Raw genomic sequence first — 22,857 nt, 5'->3', positions numbered from 1 at the left:
TAAACACTAGCTAAAATGTCCCAAACATAGGTTTAAAGGATCCAAACGTCAAAGACACCACTCTTTTACAAAGACAATGAAACATTTGAGACTTTTCTTCGAATATGCATTTTAGAATATTCAATTGAACATCTTAAAAAATACAACATATGACATTAAATAGGCTTGTTTTAAAACTGATGTTTTTTTGTTTTCCTATTGAGAATTTGACCGTAGTTGGAGTTGTTCAGTTTTCATAAATATCAGCGGAGATCCCAAGACTGAGAAACTTGAATTTGGGGCAGGAGACTGGAAATAAATATTTAGTAAAGAATGGAAAAACATCAATTTACAGGTACACCATTTAATATTTATTATATGCATTTTATATACATTATTTTTCAACAACTGTACTTTTCCATGTGATACAATTTTAAAAATCTGCAGATTCATAGTTTGTAAAACAAAAAAAACCTTTACAAAACTCATCAAAACTCGCAAACTGATCAGAAAGATTTTGTGGAAGACTAGAAAAAATACTTTTATCGTCTTAGTCATGCATTACAGGAAGGAAAACCTTTAGTTACACCAGAACTGAAGCACATCTGAGAAAAACAAAAAGCCTGGAAACATATGAACGAGCAGATTTCTGATGACGATTCTATTCAGAAAACATCTGAAAGCCCAAATGTACAAAATAAAGCAAATAATGCATTCCCGGATTCTCGGACGAGATGAAAGGTTCCTAAAATTAAATCAATTACTCTATTATGAGGAAAACAATATAATTGTTCTGTCATTTTAAAATTTGCAAGTTATGTTCCGCTCTTAGCCTGGTTAGAGTGCCATGATAGATATACAGGGCTCCTTAGCACACTTACATTAAAGGGCAGAAAGACTGACAAAAGTGAAATAAATAATAGGCTATTAGAAATATGGGAGAATCCTCGATAAATAAACTTGTAACTACTGTAAAAGATGTACAAAATATCACATAGTGATAGGATGCTGCAATTCATTTTTTTAAGGATGTTCCTGGGGCAGGAGGCATGGCAATCCGTCTGTGTTTCACTCTTCTGTACAATCCGTTTGCTCATGATTATAGTGATGTGAAGAAGATTGGTATCCTTAATGAAAGGATAGGGTGGCTCTAACCTTGGTAGGAGAATGCAATAGTGTTGTTACCTGGTGCAGGTCCACAGAAAACTCGCTGGATATCAGATCCACACCGCAGCTCGAACAATTTCAATACAATTTGAAGCACTGTTGTGACAGGCTAAATATATAAAAAGACTTATAAAAACTAGATTTATATCCAAACCGTTCTTGTGCAACTAATGCTAAAATATTTTAAGATAAATTTCCTTTTTGTTTCCTTAAAGCAAAATAAAGTTCCAGGTGGGGGAAATCTGGGGCGTTTTATTGACACACCAGTAAAAACTGAGAAGAACAGAAACCTAGACATCAGAAAATACACAAATACGTCTCATCTTGACAACTGTAGACCATTCAGAGACAACAGTGGCTTCTCACACACCAATTCTACATAGAGGTAAAACATTGGGAGTCTTGCTTCAAAAGAGCTGAACCTCCTTTTGAATGTGGTCGTTTATACTGGGCACACATGGGAAATATCATATCCAACATATTTCCCACGACTATCGCTTTTCTTGGGTTTAAAAGAATAATTGTACTTTCTTAGGGTTGTAATGAAATCTTGTATTTCATATGAATTCTAGATGGTGTGATCAGTCCTGTGTCTTTCAGGTGACATGGCTATTACAGAAAGAAATTTACAGCAGTATAAATATTTCAAAAACCACTAATTCCTGGGTATTTCAGGAGAGGAAATATTTTCCGGGTTTATCATGGAAAGTCGACATTCCAGGGCATATTGTGAGACACCAATTCCTGAACTTATTATGGAATGCACTCACCTGGGGGTTTATCAGATGCAGACCCCTCTGCATGTATTATTAGGCACTGACACTCCTGGGTCGAACATGACATACTGTGTTTCTTGGATGTGTTATTAATGTATGTTGGAATGTTACTATAAAATCAAGGCTCTTCAGCTCATTATCAACTAAAATTAAGGCTAATGTGACAAGTGTGGTCCTGTCCACTCAGAAGGAGCGAGGCTTCCACAATTATGAGCTTTGAATGTCAGGACTGTGCTGGGTGCATTACAGTAACTGTCTCACTATCCGAATAGGCCTCAGAGCAGGTATGTTTTTCTGATGTCTAGGCAACAGATGCTCCCAAAGACCAGCCACCCTTTCAGCGTCTAACACCCTTACAAAGGGACCATTTTCTTAATCCTAAGGCAGCACACAGTACCCCAAACAAGTCTTGTAATTCAGACTGCACATTTATGTAAAGGCAAACTCTACCTTGAGCTAAATTTCCATCACATGTTTCAAAGTAGCCTCTGATTTTCAGTTAAACAAAAAATAAAAAAAAACCTTTGAATGCGTTTTATTTGCGCTGCTCTTGGAAGCAGCCATTTTGCATGCGTAGAGTCTACAGACAACAGAAATGCACAAAGTGTTACAATGCACCTGTGCTGTAACTGCAGGAATGAGCACACTTCCTATGGCATTCCAAAACACAAACCTCTGGCATCATATGTGCCCCCCCAACACCAAAAAAGGGTTCAAAGCCTACAAAATGGTCATCATGCAGTAGATAGCAGTTTCAACAAATTAGACCTGTGTCCAAAGTTGTACCCTGTAATCAAATAAATTACTAATACCAGACCATTTTGAAACATCTGATTAAAAAAATGCTGCATGTTAAAATACTGGTGCCCTTTCAGGACACCTAAAGAACAAACATCTGCTCAGTTCGGAGCCAGTCAACGCTACAAATACTGGTTTAACTTCCTTTTTTCTGTCCTTGCCAAAAAAATACAGTATTTAATTACAGCTTCAATGAATGAGCCCGACATTCATCAATGTGGCCACCTTTTATCAGTCTACCTGCCAAAAGCAGACAAAGCAAAGGTAGCTCAGATGTGTAGTGTCATTTCAGGAGCTGAACCACTTGCTGGCAGTGACACATACTCTTCTCTTTCAGGCTCTCGTCTGATATTGTCCATAGTGCAGCTGCCAATGGTGCAGGTGTGGAAAACAACACGTCACACAAAGACTTTGGCCAGGGCATCTGCTCCAGCACTGGCAATGTAGGCTTTGGAAGGATGGAACGCCACATCATAAATGGACTCGTCCAGCTTCTTCCTGTGCGCTGTAATCTCCTGCACACATGTCTTGCTATCTAAATTCCATAATCTAATAGAGCAGTCATGACCTAGGTTAAAAATAAAAACAAGTTACATGGAGGTTTACATGAGAAGAGAAATTTTTTTAGTAACATGCGTTTACATAAGTAGTTGTTTTAAATAAATCAACATGTTTGGCAACCGGAGAAATCACAAAGGAGTTCGCTTTCAAAAAGGAGGCAGCAATAAAGAATGCACACCAGCAGTATCTCGGTCACCCATCTATCCCTAAACACTGACCAATATAACTTACATCAGCTCAAACTAGGACAGTGAAATTGGTTAAACATTTAAATGTTAAAAAACGTACATTATACTCCATACATATATTTTGAGAGGGGTACTTACAAATTAGTTTTATAATTTATTAATAGCACTACATTGACATGCTATATCATAAGACAACAGCTCTTTAGTGCTAATGTTGAACGTTTATTTTTTAACAAACAAGATATTTACCTTCCGTAATGCCTTATATGGTAGAGACCATCTAGCCGTAGATTTCTAACCTTAGAATTATCTCCAGACATCAGACTAAATCCGGCCTTTTTTGTGAGCAGTATCCCTGCGTGTCGCTAAGTATCGTCAGTGGCATCGTCCGCACCCAAAGTGACGGGCCGGTGCCTATATAGGCATCACTCCAGCTCGCCGACATCAGTTTCTTTTCCATGCCAGGAACGTGGAGCCATGAAGAAGAAATGCGTTACTTACCTGTAACTGCAGTTATCCAGTATTGGTGTCTTTCATAGATTCACATGCCTGAATCATTCCCCGTCGTCGAGAGGGAAATCTCCGGTAAATAGAAAAGTAATGTCCTATAGACATACATAGAGAAAAGTAGGCCTAAGGGCCTTGCCTCAGTAGCCTATCTATGTCCTTATGTAAAAAGGACCAAACTCTAGAAGGTAGCCAATCAGCTACCACCTCCCTCTAGAACCTTCCTGCCAGGAGCCTCAGTCTCTCAGATTTCCGTACGCACCAAGCTAGGTAGGTGTAATATATGATATAGAGAGAGAGGAGACCTTCCTGGGGAGGCGGGAGGGTTGCATGTGAATCTATGAAAGACACCAATACTGGATAACTGCAGTTACAGGTAAGTAACGCATTTCTTATCCAGTATTATGGGTGTCTCTCATAGATTCACATTCCTGAATCAGAGTAGCGAGCAATACATTATGCACATTTGTGATGAGACAGTATATGCAGTCTGAGATAATACATATCATACGACTAGCAACCATCAACAAGTAAATATAATAAATAAGAAAAAATGCATACCAACGAAGGATGGAGGGAAGGAGGAAGGCTCATCTCACTGGAATAGATGGCGAAGTACAGCCTGGCCTACAGCTGCATCCTGCATCAGCTCTGTATCCAGGCAGTAGTGCCTGGTGAACGTGTGTGGCGACTTCCAGGTCGCTGCCCTGCAAATGTCCAGAATTGGCACTCCAGCGAACAGTGCCGCCGATGTGGACACAGCTCTTGTGGAGTGAGCTCGAACTGTGGAGTGTAGTGGTCGTCCAGCTTTATCATGGCAAAAGGCAATTGCAGAGGATATCCATCTTGAAATGCTTTGTTTGGAAAGTGACATGCCTTTTCTTGGTCTGCTGAAGGCAATGAAAAGTTGATTCGTTTTCCTGATATGTTTTGTTTTGTCTAGGTAGAATTTAAGACATCTTTTGAGGTCTAAAGAGTGAAGGGATCGTTCAGCTGCAGAACTAGGATTAGGGAAGAATGATCGGAGGACTAGTGGTTCATTTAAGTGGAAGTCCGAAGGGACCTTAGGAATGAAGCGTTAATTAGTCCTTAAAATCACTATCTTCTCTGAACTGCATGAAGGGATCTTGAATGGTAAGAGCTTGCAGCTCGCTGACCCTTCTCGCTGAAGTCAAGGCTAAAAGTAGTGCTGTTTTCCATGAGATGTATTTGATATCAGCCCTATGGATGGGCTCAAACGGATGTTTCATTAATTGGTTGAGTACCACATTAAGGTGCCATGTTGGTGGAACTCTGCGTGGTCTAGGAAAGGATCTGTAGAGCCCTTTCAGGAATTGCTTATTTAATCTGTGGGACCATAGAGATGTTCCTTTTGATGTTCTTGTGAAGCGGGAGATGGCTGCCAAATGAACTCTGATAGATGCATGGGCAAGTCCAGATTGTGCCAAATGTAATAAATATGGTAGGAGCTGTTCCGGAATGATCTGAAAGGGATGGAGCTCGTTGTCCATACACCAAACGCAAAAGCGTTTCCATTTTAGTGAATAAGTTTTATTTGTGCTGTCAGCTCTTGCCTTTGCTAGGACATTCTTGCACTCCTGCGGAATGTTTAGTTGAGAGAACTCTCTGTACTCAGGAGCCATGCCGATAATCTGAGGGATTTCAGATTCGGGTGGAGTACTTGGCCTTTGGACATCGTGAGTAGTGATGGATGGTGTCCTAGATGGATTGAGGGTTGGAGGTCCGTGAACCAGTGCTGCCTCGGCCAGAACGGGGCAATGAGAATCGGTGTGCAGTGCTCCGTCTTCATTTTCCGAATGACTCTTGTTAGTAGGGGAAATGGCGGAAATGCGTATGCAAACACGTTGCGCCATGCGATGGAAAATGCATTTCCTAGTGACCGCGAGTGGGGATGCCAACTTGCAAAGTTGCGGCATTTGGCGTTCTCCCTGGTGGCAAATAGATCGATCTGCGGTCTCCCCCATGTTGAGAAAATGTTGTTTAGAACATTTTGGTTGAGTTCCCATTCGTGGGACAGGGACCTCTGTCTGCTCAGAGCGTCCGCTATGACGTTGTCCTTGCCCGGTACATACTCTGCCGTGAGCTTGATGTTGTGGAGTACTAGCCAGTTCCAAATTTTTTGTGATTCGCGAGATAATGTCAGCGAACGTGTTCCTCCCTGCTTGTTTAAGTAGTGCATTGTGGTTGTGTTGTCCGTTCTCACAAGCTCTGCTGAGTTTTTGATGCGCGGGAGGAAGGCCTGGAGAGATAGGAAAACTGCCCTCAGTTCTAGGAGATTGATGTGGAGTTTCCTCTCTTGGTCTGTCCACTTGCCACTGATTTGCAACTCTTGAAGGACTGCTCCCCACCCTTCTAGAGAGGCGTCTGTAGTTATGACATGTGGAGTTGGAGGCAGCAGGAACGTTAGTCCTTGTGATAGGTTGGTGGAAGTCTTCCACCAGCGTAAGGCCTTGGTGATTTGTGGAGTAATCACGATGTGATCCTCGAACAAGTCTGTACATTGAGTCCACTGTTTGGTCAGTGCCTCCTGGAGGGGGTGCATTCTGAGCCGACAGTGAGGAATGAGTAGTATACACGAGGACATCATCCCTAGAAGGGACTTGAAAGTACGGACTCGGATGGTGTTCTTTGAGGACACTGCGGTGGCCATAGCGATTAGTTTCTGTTTTTTCCTGCGATGGGAATGCTATTGAAGATGTCGTATTTAGAGTTGCCCCTAGAAAAGTTATAATTTTGGAGGGTTGTAAGGTTGACTTTCCGTGATTGAGTGTCAGGCCCAGTTTGTCGAAAATATTGAGACAGGCGTTGGAAGACATTTGTGCGCCTTTCAAAGATGGTGCTTTCACCAGCCAGTCGTCCAGGTAGGGGAAAACCCGGTGGCCTTGCTGACATAGGTAAGCTGACACTGGAGAGAGGCACTTTGTGAAAACGTGAGGTGCCGGTTTGAGTCCGAATGGGAGGACACAGAATTGGTAGTGCTGTCCTGTTACAGCAAATCGTAGGTATTTCCTGTGGCGCCTGTGTATTGGGATGTGGTAATATGCATCTTGTAGGTCCAAGGACGTCATAAAGTCTCCTTCCTTTAGAGATCCTAATATTTCCTGAAGGGTTACCATCCGAAACGATTGGCTCTTCAGGAATGAATTGAGTGCCCCGAGATCTAGTATGGGCCTCCATTTCTTTCTTTTCTGTTGTATCAGAAAGAATCGGGAATAAAATCTCTTTCCTTTTTGAGCTGATGGTACTCGTTCTAATGCCCCTTTCTTCAACATTGATGAAATCTCTTGAAGGAGTGATCGCAGGTGTGTGTGTTGGATCTTGCGAGGAGTTGTTGGAGGGATTGAACTGAATTCCAATGAGTGTCCGTATTGGATTAATTGGATCACCCATCGATCTGTTATTGATTTCCAATTGTGGAGGAAGTGTGTTATTTTGCCTCCAATTTTGAAAGAATGAGATAGTGGAGGGACTGGCTGTTGGAAACTGTCATTGGCGTCCGTCTGTTGGTTTCCTCTGGTTTCTCCCTCTGAAATTTGATTTCCCGTAAGAGGTCTGGCGACCTTGTTGTTGTTGCCGCTGCTGGTATTGCGATCGGCCCTGATTATATGATTATGAGGGTTTTCCCTGGTATGATCCTCTGTAAGAGGGCTGACCTCTGCCTCTATGTCCTCGAAAGGACTGGTTTCTGAACTGTAAGGTGCCTAGAGCTCGTGCGGTATCTGTGTCTTTTTTGATTGCCTGTAGGGCCTCGTCAATTTTTTCACCAAATAGATGCTGTCTGTCATAGGGGTAGGAGGGTGGATACCTGACTATGGTTGCCCCCAACTTTTTGCCTGGTGTATTGCTGGTTTTCCGACTTAGTTGACCTGGGACCATGCTATTCAGGGCCCCAGGCCTACTGCTCTCTCTGTAAAATGGATTCCATGTACCTTAGGTGCATTTACCAATTGGTGCAGCATGTATTATGCCACCCCTGGCAGGCCATCTAAATCTGACACAACTGGCTGCACGACAGCTGGGGCACGGTGGTGTATTCACCCGTTGCTATAGATATAGTATACCTATATCTAACCCTAAAATGGACACATAGATTCCTATCAGTCACTCCTATGGCAGGCCTTAACAATCCTGAAGGCAGAGTGCTTGGAATCATGTGAGATGGTGCTCTGGCATGAGCTGAGTCCGTTTGCAGCTTGCGGAACCAAGTCCTAATAGCTGTTCCATGATAACGCATACCATATACTCTTAAGTGCATTATAATCCTCGCGGTTATATGCCAACTCTGGTATCGCTTTATCAAAACATGTCGAGTAAGGTGTCATACGAATTGGAATACTAACCCCTCGCCAATTCTGGCGACGGGGTTAGCATACCACCCTTCTAGAAGGACACGACATGTATGTAACTGTGAACCCCGATTAAAGTTAACTCGAGCCTCAGCATCACAAAATGGATGCTGCCACCACAGACACAAGTCTGACCTCCTGCTGCTGGGAGTCCTTCCAGCGAGGAGAGCTTGGACAAAGGGTTTCCAGTCAGGGGCGGTGCTAGCACCATCCCAGACAGGGTTTTGTGTATCCTGGGTAGGCAGGGCTTTAGAGGAAGGTGACTGCAAGTGGCACCCCGGTGCTCACTATGCATAGGCCGGCTAAAACCAGTTCCAGGGGCACACCAGCCCCTGAGCTGGGGAAAGTCCGGCATGGGAGAGGGATGTAACCACCCCCCTTCCTGGTCCCACCCATGGGCAGGACCTAGTCGCATGCCAGCCGCTTTCCATAGTATAAAGATAGGAGCGGGCCCCCTTCCAAATTAGATCATCTTTGAATCCTGAAACTACTTTCTACGAAAGGAACTCAAGACTTCCTCCTAAGATTTCTCCCTTGTGACTAAGGAGTAGTCACCCTGCATCTGCGGGCACCAACTAAGCAACCTGCGGTTTGCTGCACGTCCTTCCTCCGGAATCCGACCGACCAGCACAACGAGACCCAGCTTCCCTGGCACCTCTGACCTCAACCTGCATCATCAGCCCAGCTGAGATTCGTGGGTGTGACGAGACCTCAAGGGACCGGCCATCTTCAGAACTGCACTAAGCTTATCCAGCACGACCGCCGAGGGATCCTCGAGTGAGTGCTTTGGGGTTCGAGAAGCCCTAACCTGAGCAGCTCCAGCACCGAAGTCCAGCCCCCCAGCATCCACGAGATCTGCGTGGGGACCTTCTGCTCTTTGCTGCTCACCGCGTTGTCCGGCTACTTGCCTGCTGGCTTGTGGCCCTCCTGACGACGCACCCCGACGACAACACCGCTGGTCTGGTTGCTCCAGACTGGCCCTTGCTCCCCTCCAACAGAGGAGCACCCCGGACCCTCCTGGCCCACTCCAGACGCCATTTTGAGTCCACCGCGTGGGCTTGCATTTGCCAAGAGTTGTTGCCTCAATCCTCGGTCCAGCGACGTCGACAGCAGATACCTTCGTGGGACAGCTCGCACCTCCATCCTGGTCGCCGACAACGCCTCCTGGTCCGAGAGACTGCAGAGCCCAGCGTCGCCCACTGTCCTGGTCGAGGTGACTCCATCCGGTGCCATCCTGGTGCCCATCTAATCACTGGCTAGTGATTCAGAACTTGGTCCCCTCTGCTTACAGGTATCCTCCATCACCGATCCAGGCTTGGATCCCATTGAACTTCAACACTGGTCGCCTGCCAGCAACAACTTCTTTCAGGCTCCATAGACTGCAACGAGGATTCCCGACGTCTTTTCAGACCTATGCAGCCGCAGCCCCTGGGCTAGGTAACCTGAGCATTTCGGTGCTCCAGCATAGCTTAACTATCCAAAGGTCCAGATCCTTTTTCGCTTCAGCTCTACCTAATCGGATTCGTCCGATAACACTAACTTTACGAAATCTAGCATCCATAGACTTTGTCCCGCATCCCGCGTGAGAGTGCACACTCTGCACCCGATCTCCCTAGGCCTCCTGCTAGTAATCTGAAGGTTCAGTAGTCAAGTCCTAGCGATCCCAAAGCCTAATAGAGTAGTACTTACCTGCTAGTAATTTCGCATTCCACTTTGAGAGTATATGGTTTTTCGTGCCCCTCGGGCATTTGTGTAAATTGTGCGACTTAAAGTATTTTCATAAGAGTTTTGTATTGTGCTTAGCGCCCTGTTCTCATAAAGAGTCCAGGGCTGTTGTGTTCTAAATAAATATTCTTTTATTTTCATAACAACTTGTGTGGTGCCCTTTCACTTGGTGTTCAAGGGGTATATGTGATGGTATAACAGCTGGCTTAACACGCCCTCTAGAGTCTAGCCTAAAGACTGCTCTTGTCCATGCTACTAGGATAGCTGGTCTACGGTTGACTTACAACCAATCATCAATAAGGGTCATTTGGCCTGATACATAGTGATCACTAGAATAGTGAGCACTGCATATCAGGCCAATTTCTCACATAGGGCATATCCAATACTTTAGTTTGGATTTCTTGGCGGAAGGATGTTGCTTTGAGCCACCCTTGTCTCCTTAAGACTGCTGCACCTGCCAGTTGCCTGAATCCTGTCATTGCGACATCTACTGCGCAATCGATGATCTCCGATGCTGACATTTGACATTCCTTTAGGAGGGATTGGACTTCCTCCTTTGAGTCTTCTGGTATTTCTGTTAGGTATGGGACAATGTCTTCCCACAATTGTCTGTTGTATCTGCCTATCAACGCAATGGCGTTAGCTATTTTGACAGTCATTGCGGACGTAGTTGAAAAGCATTTGCCTATGCTGTCTAATTTCCTGCCCTCCTTGTCTGGTGGTGCGGACAGTGGGGAGGATGGATTTCTAGAATTCTTTTGAGCCGCTTGTGTGACTACAGAATCTGGTTTGGGATGTGCATTAAGGCAGGTAGCTGCTGTTGTTGGTGCATTATACTTTTTATCCAGTCTGGGCACCACTATAGAGACCGATGCTGGCGTTTGCATCAATTGCTGACCTTGTTCCCATATGTGTTCTATTATGGGAATAGATCTGGTTGTCTTCCTGATCGGATCTTTAAAATCATAAAGAAAACAGTCTGTTTCTTGTGATTCTACAGCCATGTGGAATCTTGTGGCTGCTCTTTCCACCAAGTTGTGGAATCCACCAATGTCCACTGGGGGGGATTCTGAAGTCTGAGGTTCAGGTGTGGCTGGAAAATGAGCGATATAATCCTCATCATCTTTGTGAAAAGAGAGATCATCTCGTACCTCCCCTTCTTCTGGTTCCTCACCGTCGTCATCCGAGGATTGAACATGATGAAGTGGTTCTCTCTCCTGAGGAAGATCCAGAGGTGGTGGTCTTGTCTTTGGAGATGGATGCAGCTTGGATGATAATGGAAATTTCTCTTTTGAAGGTGCCGCTGGTGATTCAGGGAAATGTTTCTTGTAGTCTGTGATCAAGAATTGGAGATCTGAGACAATAGAAACTGGAAGGCAAACCATAGGAGTGACTTGTTATTGGACCTGTGTATGTACGGTTTCTTCCGTAAAGACCACATCATCTTCATCTGTGCTCTGGCACTTTACAATGAGATCTGAAGGACTTGTAGCTTGCTCATAGTGGTCGTCTTCAGATTCATCACTTTGTAGGAGACAAGATGGGAGCTATCCTTGTACTCTACTTGGGGATGTTAGTTCTGGCGCAATCTGATTCTTTTCATTCCGTTTTGGGGGAATTAAATCTGATTTTTCCCACGGCGTCGACGATGTCGTCGTCGACTGTGTCGTCGACGGTGCAGACGCCGATTGTTTTCCTAGTGTCGACGATGAGGTCGTCGACGGTTCCTTCGTCGACGGTTCCTTCGTCGACGGTTCCTTCGTCGACGGTTACTTCGTCGACGGTTCCTTCGTCGACGGTATCTTCGTCGTCGACTGTGTTGACGTCGACGGTGAAGTCGTCGACAAGAGTCTTCGTCGTCGACGGTGTAGTCGTCGACTGCGCCTTTGTTAACAGCTTGCTCGCCGTCGATATCCTCGACGTCGACGATGCTTTTACTGTCGTCGATGTCTTCGTCGATGATGCGCCTGGTTTCAATGGCGTCTTCGTCGTCGGTGCAGGCGTCGACAGTTTATGTTTCGTCGTCGACGGTGTCGTCGCCGACGGTGCAGTCGACGGAACTTTAAGCAACGTCGATTGCTTTTTTATAAGTGTAATCGATGACAGTGGCTTACCCGCCGTCGACGATTGAGTTATAGTCGTCGTCGATGCGGAGGCTGACTATGCCATTGTCGTTGAGACTGTGGTCGTCGATGTGGAGACATAGGCTGTCTTTCGTGAAGAAAGCGTCGACGAACTCGTCGTCGATGACTGAGATGGCTTTCTGAAGTTGGGAACTTCCTTTTCAGACGTGACAAATTTTACCTCAGAAGACTTACTGGTAGTCTTTTTTGGAGGAACGTCTGTAGGGCCAGGGGAAGCAACCCTTGGCCTCTTCAAGGACAGTTTTGAGGAAACTGAAGCCATTTCTCTGTCCTCTGAAGATACTGCATCATCTCTGTTTTTTAGTCTGTTTAACCAGAGGAGCAGTCTTCCTTCCCTGTCTTTAAGTGTCTTTGTAGAGAATGTTCTACATATTCTACATTCTTTAGCAGAATGATCAGGATAAAGACAGTAGAGGCAAGTTTCATGCTTGTCATCGACGTGCAGTCTTTTCTTACCACAGGATGAACAGGCTCTGAAAAGTCCTCTCTTCTGTTGATCAGCCATTGTTGTTATTAGAAGAAATATCCAAATTTTGAGAGAAAAGGAGATAAATCTTGGAGAACTCAGGTGGAGACTCCCTAGCACAACGTGCGGTAGAAAATCTGAGAGACTGAGGCTCCTGGCAGGAAGGTTCTAGAGGGAGGTGGTAGCTGATTGGCTACCTTCTAGAGTTTGGTCCTTTTTATAAAAGGACATAGATAGGCTACTAAGGCAAGGCCCTTAGGCCTACTTTCTCTATGTATGTCTATAGGACATTACTTTTCTATTTACCGGGGACTCCCCTCTCGGCGACGGGGAATGATTCAGGCATGTGAATCTATGAAAGACACCCATAATACTGGATAAATATTTTTTCCGGGTAACCTAACATCAGAGTAATCAAGTTGGTGCGAAACTTAGTAGTATTAATCTATGTTGCATCCTATGTACATTAATTAGAGAAGAGAAACCTTCTCCAATTAATGGTGGGTTGAGGTCTTATACACAGGCTGCATATTTCTCTTTATGGTGTTCATAACGTTTATACTTGGCCATCAACATAAACATATCACTAACCCTGTGTTTGGGAACCTTCTTGCAAGCTAGGGGATCTTTAAAAAGTCAGTGGAGACCGATCTCCCTTAGCGCTTACTACATAACTAAGCCACCTAGTCATCTTCCATTTGTCCATTTCAAGGAAGCTCCTTAATATTGATTGATTCAGTGGAACTATATCTCTCCTCCAGATTGAATGTCAGAGGAGGAGTGGAGCTAACCATATGTAGTCTGAGATATAAGGTAGATCCAGTTCAGAGTGTAAAATCCCATTGGTCAGGTAGGGAGGTAAACCCACTACAGATTTAAAGTATACATTTACAGTAATTTGTAGTGGTGTCAGTGCAACCATACTCCACACCCCAGCTCCATAGATCGCAGCTGCTTTAACTCTTGCCTGATGTTAGAAGGTGGTTCTGACACCAGGGGCCGCCCGGATTTTTCACTTTTTGAGCACCTAATTGTTGAGCTTTTACTGTGGGGGAGCCTCAATCTGGGACTCATCCACAGTGAACTCATAATGAGGGAGACTGCATGGAGATTTTACTGGTGTCCCCCTGGCTTGACTAGGCCGCTGCGCAGCAGCTGGAGGATGGGGCACCGGGCTGTTTACATGCAGACACATGTGTACATGCGTGTGCACACGTGTAGGGGCTGCGCAGGGGAGATTCCTAGTGTGCGCAGTGTAGTGGCTGCGCAGGGGAGATTCCTAGTGTGCGCAATCTAGGAGCAGGTACAAATTGAATGGTGTGGCAGGACTTATGCCGAATTGGGTGGTGACATGGAATAGGTTTTATACACTGGAAAGAAACATGCCAGGGCAAGTCAGTGTGTTTTACTGTGCTTTCACTTCCTTATTCTCCTATGGGGATGTGGAGTCCATGGCTAGAATGACTTCCACAAGGCCTACAGATTCCAGACATGCACTAAAGTCCATTGTAGTGCAGGTGAAAATAAGTATACTGCAGAGTCCAAAGTCTTATTTGTACTGCTTTTGGGTCATCCAAAAATGTCATATTTCTCCGAGCCCCTGGCTGGGGTCTGGCCCTGGCAGGTTAGAATAATGCCCTTTCTTCCCTGAGCAAAGATCTTCCCTCCAAGGAAGGGAGATAGGTGGAGCTACAAGCCAATCCATCAACCGCTGTTGCTGGGTGCCTGGCATCAAGCTGAACCACAGTAATGGCAGTGAGGGGGGAAGGAGTTGGGTTTCAGAGGCCATGTGACCAGAAACACTTGACGACGCCATGTTTGAACAAACCCAGAGGCTGGACAAGAAGGAGGGAGCAGGGGCAGGGAAGTGCTGTGTCGCTGTTTGATAGAACACACAGAGACTTCCTGCCAGCCCCCTACTCCACTCCTAAAAAGTACTTGCACAGGAAGAGAAGCTCTCTGGGGTGTGTTCTGCTGAGGCGAAAGGTGCTGGAGCCTTGCAATGGGCAGTTGGAAGGAGGACACCCCTGACTGCCCCCCATGCCCCTAACAGCGCCAGAAGAAGAGCCCAGGACCGGTGCGCAGAAGAAGAGGCCTCTGCACAGGGAGAAGAGAGGAGCAGGGAGCCATTGAAGATCGATTCCTGCAGAATGCACCCTCTTGGAGAGCCGGAGGGCGAAGGAGAGTGCTCCCAGTGGCTGGGGACGCCACCAGGAGCGAGGAGACGCAAAAATGGGGCGGATCGGTTCCCCAGGGGCTGAGATATGGCCCCTGGAAGGTAGGCGACCTTTGACAACTAAGAAGACCAGCGACGAAGCGCGTGGGGGTCCGCCGCCGATCTCAGAGATGCCCCCGGGGTGGGTCAGGTCACCATGAAGGTGCCCTGCAGGGGGGCCAGGAGCCCACCCTGGCCCCCACCGAAGACTGAGGCTGGGGAGCACAGTCGTGCTCCCCATGACAATGCCCCCATGGGGTGCCAGGAGCCCACCCTGGCCCCCAACGAAAATGATGATGGGCGCGCCGTCGTGCATCCCCATACAGAGGATGAGGGGCCCGGGACCCCATCCCCGGGCCCCAGCGAAGAGGAAGAGGCCGGGGGGGTGCCACCGCACTCCCCGAGGTCCCAACGGGACTGTGGGAGTCCTCGCGTTTGCACGGAGCGGGCAGACCAGAAGTGATCGGCCGGCTCCCGCGGCAGCACAGACGAGTGCTGGCTGCGAGGGGAGTCGACGGGGGCAGCTGGGGGTGGGCTCCCCAGGCTGCCCTCCAACAAAGGAGGACAGCGGGGTCCCGCGTTGGACCGGAGCCCCCAAGGAAAGACCTTCAGCGGTGCGAGGGGCCTAGGCCCCAGAAAAGAGGAGGAGCGGCCGGGGGTGTGCTCCCCGAGCTGATTGTGCTCACCTGGGGGTCCAGGTGGGACCGGGCCCACCACTGAGGCCCCAGAAACCGGCGAAGCGCCAGCGCGGCTCTTCCCGGCATAGTGGGAGAGCTGCTCATCTATTATTCAGCAGCAGGAGCATGAAGCGCCCCATAATGCCTTGAAAGGCATGGGGAATAGATCGTTTTGGTGGCCCCCAGAGGAGAGGGGTCACCCTTGAGTGTGAATAGGTGCTGGGGGAGCTGCTGAAGAAGCGCAGTCTCGCCCGCAGCACAAAGCTAAGTCCCACCCTAAGTTTCTTGAGGCTTTAAAAAGAATAGCCCCTCAACGCTCGGCGAAGATTGCATCCCAGTGAAGGACAAATGTAGTCATGTTATTTGTGCAGGCCTCACAGATGCTGCCTCGTTTTCCAACACCTGATATATAATTTTTATCGGTATTAGGGGTTTTGCACCCAATTTTCTGACAAAGCTTTTTATAGCACCAATATCCCTCTCCATTACCATCTTTCTCTCCTCCACCAGTTTTGCCCATAACAGATCTTTATCAAAAAGGATGCCCAAGTAGGGAAAGGAAAACACTACCTCAATTTTTTGCACTTCTGCACGAAAGTGCAGTACCTTTTCTTTTTTTTGTTACCCCTGCTATTAATACAAAAGAATTAGTTTGGTTCACTTGTAGCTGAAGTGAATCCATGAAGGAGACATATGTGTTATGAGCCTTTGTAGACCAATCCCTGTTCTAGCGATTACAACCGCATTGTCTGCGTAAGTCAGTAGTGGTAGCATTCGATTATCAAAAAGGGGAACATCCCTGGTGGCCGCTGTTAATGCCTTTTCTACTCTGTGTATAGTGAAAAAAGAAAAGGGGCCAATACACAACCCTGCCTTACTCCCTGGAGATTTTAAAAGAACGTGTACAGGCTCCAGTTTTGGTGTAACACACTGATGCCGTAGCGTTTGCATATGATTGCCTAACTTTAAATCATTTGTATGACATTTGGTGTGATTTAGAGACAACAATTACTGACTCGCAGATTGCGTGCCGCCGCAGGCAGCACTGACCAGCATTGGGCAAGCCTCACAGAAGAGTTTGAGTAGTCGGGCTGACTGACGCACACGTTAGTGACAGAGCCAGCAAGATTGTTGAGGCAGGAGTGCATTAAAAGAGTGTGCCCTGCCAATAAACAATATCATACAGTTACCAGCTGCATAGACAGTGTAATTAATTTCAAAATGTGTGCAATGCCCAAGCCTTTTATCCATCATCCCTCAAGTTATTGTTGTGATCGTGTGACTGGCTGACGAATGGCGTCATGGAAAATTATACCAATCAGTGCGCGGTGCACTATCAGTACCACTCAGATTCTCCTGCATGCCACAGCAGTCTAATGCCAGGCATTCAGGTCAGTTCAGCTGCACAGCCTGGACTATGCTGCTATGGGGGGCTATTGAAACAGGAACTACTCCGATCAGTGGCGCGGCGTGTAGGAGAGTAGGGTCTGCAATCCTATGATCACCCAGATTTTTTGCTTTTGTTTCACTGGTTTACGACTTTCTCTGGCTGTGGGCCTGCCAATCAGACCCACAGCCTGGCTGTTCTCTCTCTAAATTACAATATGTACCCTAGGTGCATTTACCAATTGGTACTGGGCCACCTTATCAGACCCTGTAACTCAGGGCATAGGTGTACCCAGGGCCTACCAGGGGCTGAAGCATGTATTATGCCACCCCTGGCTGGCCTCCTAAATTTGACACAACTGGCTGCATGACAGCTGGGGCAAAGTCGTGTAATCACCCTTTGCTGTAGATATAGTATACCTATATCTAACCCTAAAAATGGACACACAGATTCCTATCAGTCACTCCTATGGCAGGCCTTAACAATCCTGAAGGCAGAGTGCTTGGAAGCGTGTGAGATGGTGCTCTGGCATGAGTTGAGCCTGTCTGCAGCTTGCGGAACCAAGTCCTAATAGCTGTTCCATGATAACGCATACCATATACTCTTAAGTGCATTATAATCCTCGCGGTTAAATGCTATCTTTGGTATTGCTTTATCAAAACATGTCGAGTAAGGTGTCATACGAATTGGAATACTAACCCCTCGCCAATTCTGGCGACGGGGTTAGCATTCCACCCTTCTAGAGGGACACGACATGTATGTAACTGTGAACCCCGGTTAAAGTTAAACGAAGCCTCAGCTCCACAAAATGGATGCTGCCACCACAGACACGAGTCTGACCCCCTGCAGCTGGGAGTCCTTCCAGCGAGGGGAGCCTGGACAAAGGGTTTCCTGTCGAGGGCGGTGCTAGCACCGTCCCAGACAGGGTTTTGTGTATCCTGGGTAGGCAGGGCTTTACAGGAAGGTGACTGCTGAGTGGCACCCCGGTGCTCACTACGCATAGGCCGGTCAGAACCAGTTCCAGGGGCACACCAGCCCCTGGCCTGGGGAAAGTCCGGCATGGGAGAGGGGTGTAACCACCCCCCTCCTAGTCCCACCCATAGGCAGGACCTAGTCAACGGGTCAGCCCCTTTTCTTAGTATAAAGATAGGAGCGGGCCCCCTGTTCAAATTAGATCATCTTTGGAATCAAGACACGATTTTCTGCGAAAGGACATCAAGATTTCTTCTTCAAGATTCTCCCTTGTGGCTAAGGAGTAGTCACCCTGCATCCGCAGGCACCACCAAGAACACTGCGGTCTGCTGCAAGTCCTTCCTCAGGAATCCGACGACACAGCTCGACGAGACCCGGCTTCCCTGGCACCTCTGACCTCTACTCACCTCTACAGCCAAGTGAGAACCGTGAGTGCGACGAGACCTCGAGGGACCGACGATCGCCAAGACTGCACGACTTCTTCACAACAAGCCCGCCGAGTGTCCCTCTGGTGAGTGCTTTGGGGTCCGAGAAGCCCCGACCCTGAGCAGCTCCAGCACCGAAGATCAGCCCTCCAGCATCTCCACGATCTGCGCGGGGCCCTTCTGCTTTTTGCTGCTCACCGCGTTGTTTGGCTACTAGCCGGCTGGCTTGTGGCCTTCTGAACGACGCCCGACGACATCACTGCTGCTGGTCTGGTTGCTCCAGACTGGCCCTTGCTCCCTTCCAAGAGAGGAGCACCCCGGACCCTCCTGGTCCACTCCAGACGCCATTTTGAGTCCACCGCGTGGGCTTGAATTTGCCAAGGCTTTGTTGCCCAATCCTGGGTCCAGCGATGCCCACAGCTTCATCCATCGTGGGACAGCTCGCTCCTCCATCCAGGTCGCCGACAACGCCTCCTGGTCCGTGAGATCTGCGAGCCCAGCGTCACCCACTCACCTAGTCGAGGTGACTACCATCCGGTGCCCTCCTGGTGCCACCTGACTACTGGCTAGTAGTCACGAACTTGGTCCCCTCTGCTTTCAGGTGTCATCTCTCTTCAAGATCCAGGCTTGGATCACTTCGAACTCTCTTCACTGGTCGCCTGCCAGCATCTTTCTTCCAGGCTCCTGGTCCGTCTACGAGGATTCCCGACGTCTTTTGAGACATATGCAGCTGCAGCCCCTGGGCTAGGTAACTTCGGCATTTCGGTGCCCCAGCATAGCCTCACTATCCAAGGGTCAGAATCCACTTTCGTTTTCCTCCTACCAGGTCGGGTTCGCCCGAGAACACTAACTTTGAATTTACTAGCTACCATAGACTTTGTCCCGCATCACGCGTGAGAGTGCACACTCTGCACCCGAGTCCCCTGGGTCTCCTAGAAGTAATCTAACGATTCTATAGTCAAGTCCTAGCGATTCAAAAGCCTATTAGTACTGTACTTACCTGCTAGTAATTTCGCATTCCACTTTCAGATTATATGGTTTTCCGTGCCCCTCGGGCATTTGTATATACTGTGCTAACAAGTATTTTCGTAAGAGTTTTGTGTTGTGCTTAGTACCCTGTCCTCATAAAGAGTACAGGGCTGTTGTGATTTTAATAAATACACTGTTTATTTTCATGACACTTGTGTGGTGTCCTTTCACTGGGTGTTAAAGGGGTATATGTGTGGTATAACAGCTGGCTTAACACGCCCTCTCGAGTCTTTAGCCTTAGACTGCTCGTATCCATGCTACTAGGATAGCTGGTCTATAAGGTTGACTTACAATCAATCATCAATAAGGGTTGCTGGACTGATACATAGTGTTCACTAGAATAGTGAGCACTGCATATCAGGCCACCTTCTCACACGGCGCCTCACCCGGTAGGCTCTCTCAGCTGTTGGCCACTGGTGGCGTCCTAGGTCTAGTCCGCGATTATTGATTTGATTTACAGCGCAGCGGTGAGTTGCCTGCCACTGCGCGGCATTGCCAGAAGCAAAAAATCATTTATTACTGTTCGTTCGACTCGCGGCCACAGGCGGGTGGACGTCTTCCGACTGCCTATTAACCGGCTCACCTAACTGACTGCGTCAGTACGATCCATTGGACACACTGACGTCAGTCGCAGTGTGTCTTGGGTGAAGAATTCGATAATCATGTGTGAACAGTTGTTACATTGTTACCGGAGCAGCTAGGACTGCCTGCGAGCAGCTGGAGTCAGCCCCCAAGCCTGTCGGACCGGCACTTCAGCTTAAGTTATGGTGCATTTAGAGCAGCGCTCCGGCTTGCTGAGGAGGCACTAGAATGCGTGACAATGCATTTCAGTGCAGTGATGCGGACCACCACACTGAAATGCGTTCATCTGATAGAGACCTCTTAGACACAGATTCCTTACCTTATAATAAATACCCAAGCAATAATTCCCTGGAGGTGGGTCTGTGAAACAGTTACACATTAGAGAGTCCTGCAGCACCTAACAAGTAAAATGACCGTCCCACAGGACCTGACGCTCGAGGTAGTAAAGCATCGTTAATGTATGTAGAGAAACCCACGATGCTGCCTGGCAGATATCTAGGAACGGAACTCCGCATGTTAACGCCGTGGTCCCAGCCTTATCTCTGGTGGAATGAGCACAAAATCCCTCAGGGGGTTGCTTCTTGGCTAATGCATAGCAAGTATTAATGCAAAGCATGATCCATCAGGAGATAGCCTGCTTCTGCACAACCTTTCCCTTCTTCCCTCGGACATACCTCCATGAAGAGTTGGTCGTCCATCCAGAACACTTTTAAGAGGTCACTGTAGAGAGACTATGATCTTTTTTGGTCCAGTCAGTGAAGGTTGCTTCTCTTATTTAGAGGGATGTGGCAGAGTGTGAAAGTAGACATGGTGATGGATGGCCTAAATGAAAGAGAGTTACAACATTTGGCAGAAAGGAAGCTCTAGTGTGAAGTACCAGCATGTCTGGGTAGATGCTCAGGTATTGTATTGTATTATATATTGGATTTATATAGCGAGTTATCACTCAGGCTTGGATGAGAAAGCCTGTGGCTCACTGAACGCTCCAGGCAGATATTATTGTCACCAGAAAGGCCGTCTTGATGGTAAGAAGCCTTAGAGGACAGTTATCCAATGGGTCAAGAGGGTGTGTGTGGGGGGCACATTAGGAACGCTAGATTAAGGTCCCACTGAGGCATGATCAAAGGTGACGAAGGAAATGTGTTGCAGGCCTTTCAAGAACTTATTTACAACAGGGGATTTGAAAAGGGATGGCTGATCTGGCAACTGCAGAAAGTTAACCCTCTAAGGTGCCCACAGCAGAATCCTGCTGGGCAAGAAAAAGAATAAACCTAAGGACCTGAGAGTGGAAGGAGAAATAGGGAACTTTTTCCCCTGCACACCATGCCACAAACTTGCCCTAATGGCAGGTGTAAACTGTCTTGGTGGAGGGATGCCTGGCTGCCAAGATAACATTGCAGGCTTCGGGTGGCAGGCCGAAAGCTGTCAATTGTTGCCGTGCAATCTCAAAGCATGAAGGCGGAGCATTGACAGGTTCTGGTGGAGAACCCTCCCCTGCTGCTACGACAGAAGATCCTCCCGAAGGGTCAGCCTGATCGGAGGACCGATGGCCATGCTCAACAGCTCGGGACACCAAATTTGCAAAGCCAAGCCAGAGCCACAAGGATGACTTGGGCCCAGCTGTTCCAGATCTTCTTGAGAACACTGGGCAGGAATGTTATTTTGGCGGAAAGGCATACAGGAGGTCCGAGCTCCACTTGAGATTGTATAACCGGTCCAGATCCATCTGTGTATCTAAGGGGCCTGACTGATGCAGGGGTGGGTCCGGCCTTCGGGAACCAGTAGGGACTCCTTCCCAACGGCCCCATAAAACTCTTGAAGGGCTTCGGCTGCCTGGGGCTGGTCATTGGATGAAGTTCAGATTGTTTCAAATGAGGTAGATGTGCTACTAAACAATCACCACTTTTAAAGCATATGACAATTCTAACAGTTTACTGCAACAAAGTTACCTGGAATTTTCAGCCCGACGATGATTCAACCATGTGAATATGTGAAAGACCCCATGCTGAAGAAAAATAAATCTATTCGGTTGTGTGTTGCGCAATTCAATGAACTCTGAAGTCGTGCTATCTGCTGTTTGCTCCTGCCATTACAAATGAGTTTCAATTTTCTGTTATGAAAGCATTCTAGACAGTGCTTAATTTGTGTAAAGAAAAAATGCCAGGGCCTTCCCAACTGAAGCTTGCACCACCCACTGCCCCTGCCAGAGCTGCCAATGACAGTGCCAACCCAACTACTAACCATCACACTCCTACAATCGTGACAATTCCAGGTCTCCAAAGATGTCAAAATGGCTTGGGAGGCAGGTATTCATTCTGAATGTATATTGACTCAATAAACAACTGCTGTTGGACTGATCTCTAAATTAAACAGACTGTGCCACCATGTGGCAAACTGTCATAAGTGCGGGTATTGACAATTAAGTGCCGGTGCTGAGTACCGGGAACCACCGGCTCAAATTAAGCACTTGTTCTAAGTTCTTCACTGATGCCAAAAGTAGAAATTGAGTTTTAAAAGAAGCATGCCAATCTAAGTCCCTCAGGCTTTGGGTGAAATGAAATAAATGAAAATAGTGTCTATTTTAATTTAGCAGGGACATGTGAACCAGCATATCTATTTGAGCTGTAGAGTACACCCCATTACAGCTGTAGCTTTTTGTTCAATCCAACTTTCTTTTCCTGGGTGAGAAAGGGGAAAGGCAAGGACAAGGAACAAGCTATGACAGTACACAAGTGCTAAGGGATAATAACTATAACAATAATATAGTTTGACTTACTTCCTGACATCAAGTAGATTCCATTAGGGTCAACGGCTAGGCTGGTCACAGAATCCAAGTGAGCAACCATAGAATGTATCATTTTACCTGAGAACAAATATAAACAAAAGTTGTGA

At 47.2% G+C, this 22,857-nt stretch overlaps 1 protein-coding gene across 3 annotated transcripts in view; it reads right to left on the bottom strand.

The window, feature by feature from the left end:
• Nucleotides 1-327: 327 nt before the first annotated feature.
• The window catches only part of STRN3 (striatin 3), a 1,097,014-nt gene continuing 1,074,484 nt past the window's right edge, over nt 328-22,857 (bottom strand). For all 3 annotated transcript variants that reach the window (XM_086936977.1, XM_086936979.1, XM_086936980.1), the window contains 2 exons: nt 22,742-22,828; nt 328-3,288 (listed from right to left, as the gene is read on the bottom strand). In XM_086936977.1, coding sequence (XP_086793103.1) covers nt 3,119-3,288; nt 22,742-22,828 — 257 coding nt within the window. In that variant the 3' untranslated portion in view covers nt 328-3,118. The remainder of the gene's footprint in view (nt 3,289-22,741; nt 22,829-22,857) is intronic.

Source organism: Lissotriton vulgaris, chromosome 9, assembly GCF_964263255.1.
Source record: "Lissotriton vulgaris chromosome 9, aLisVul1.2, whole genome shotgun sequence".
Classification (NCBI taxonomy): domain Eukaryota; kingdom Metazoa; phylum Chordata; class Amphibia; order Caudata; family Salamandridae; genus Lissotriton; species Lissotriton vulgaris.
This window is presented reverse-complemented; position numbering and strand designations above follow the sequence as displayed.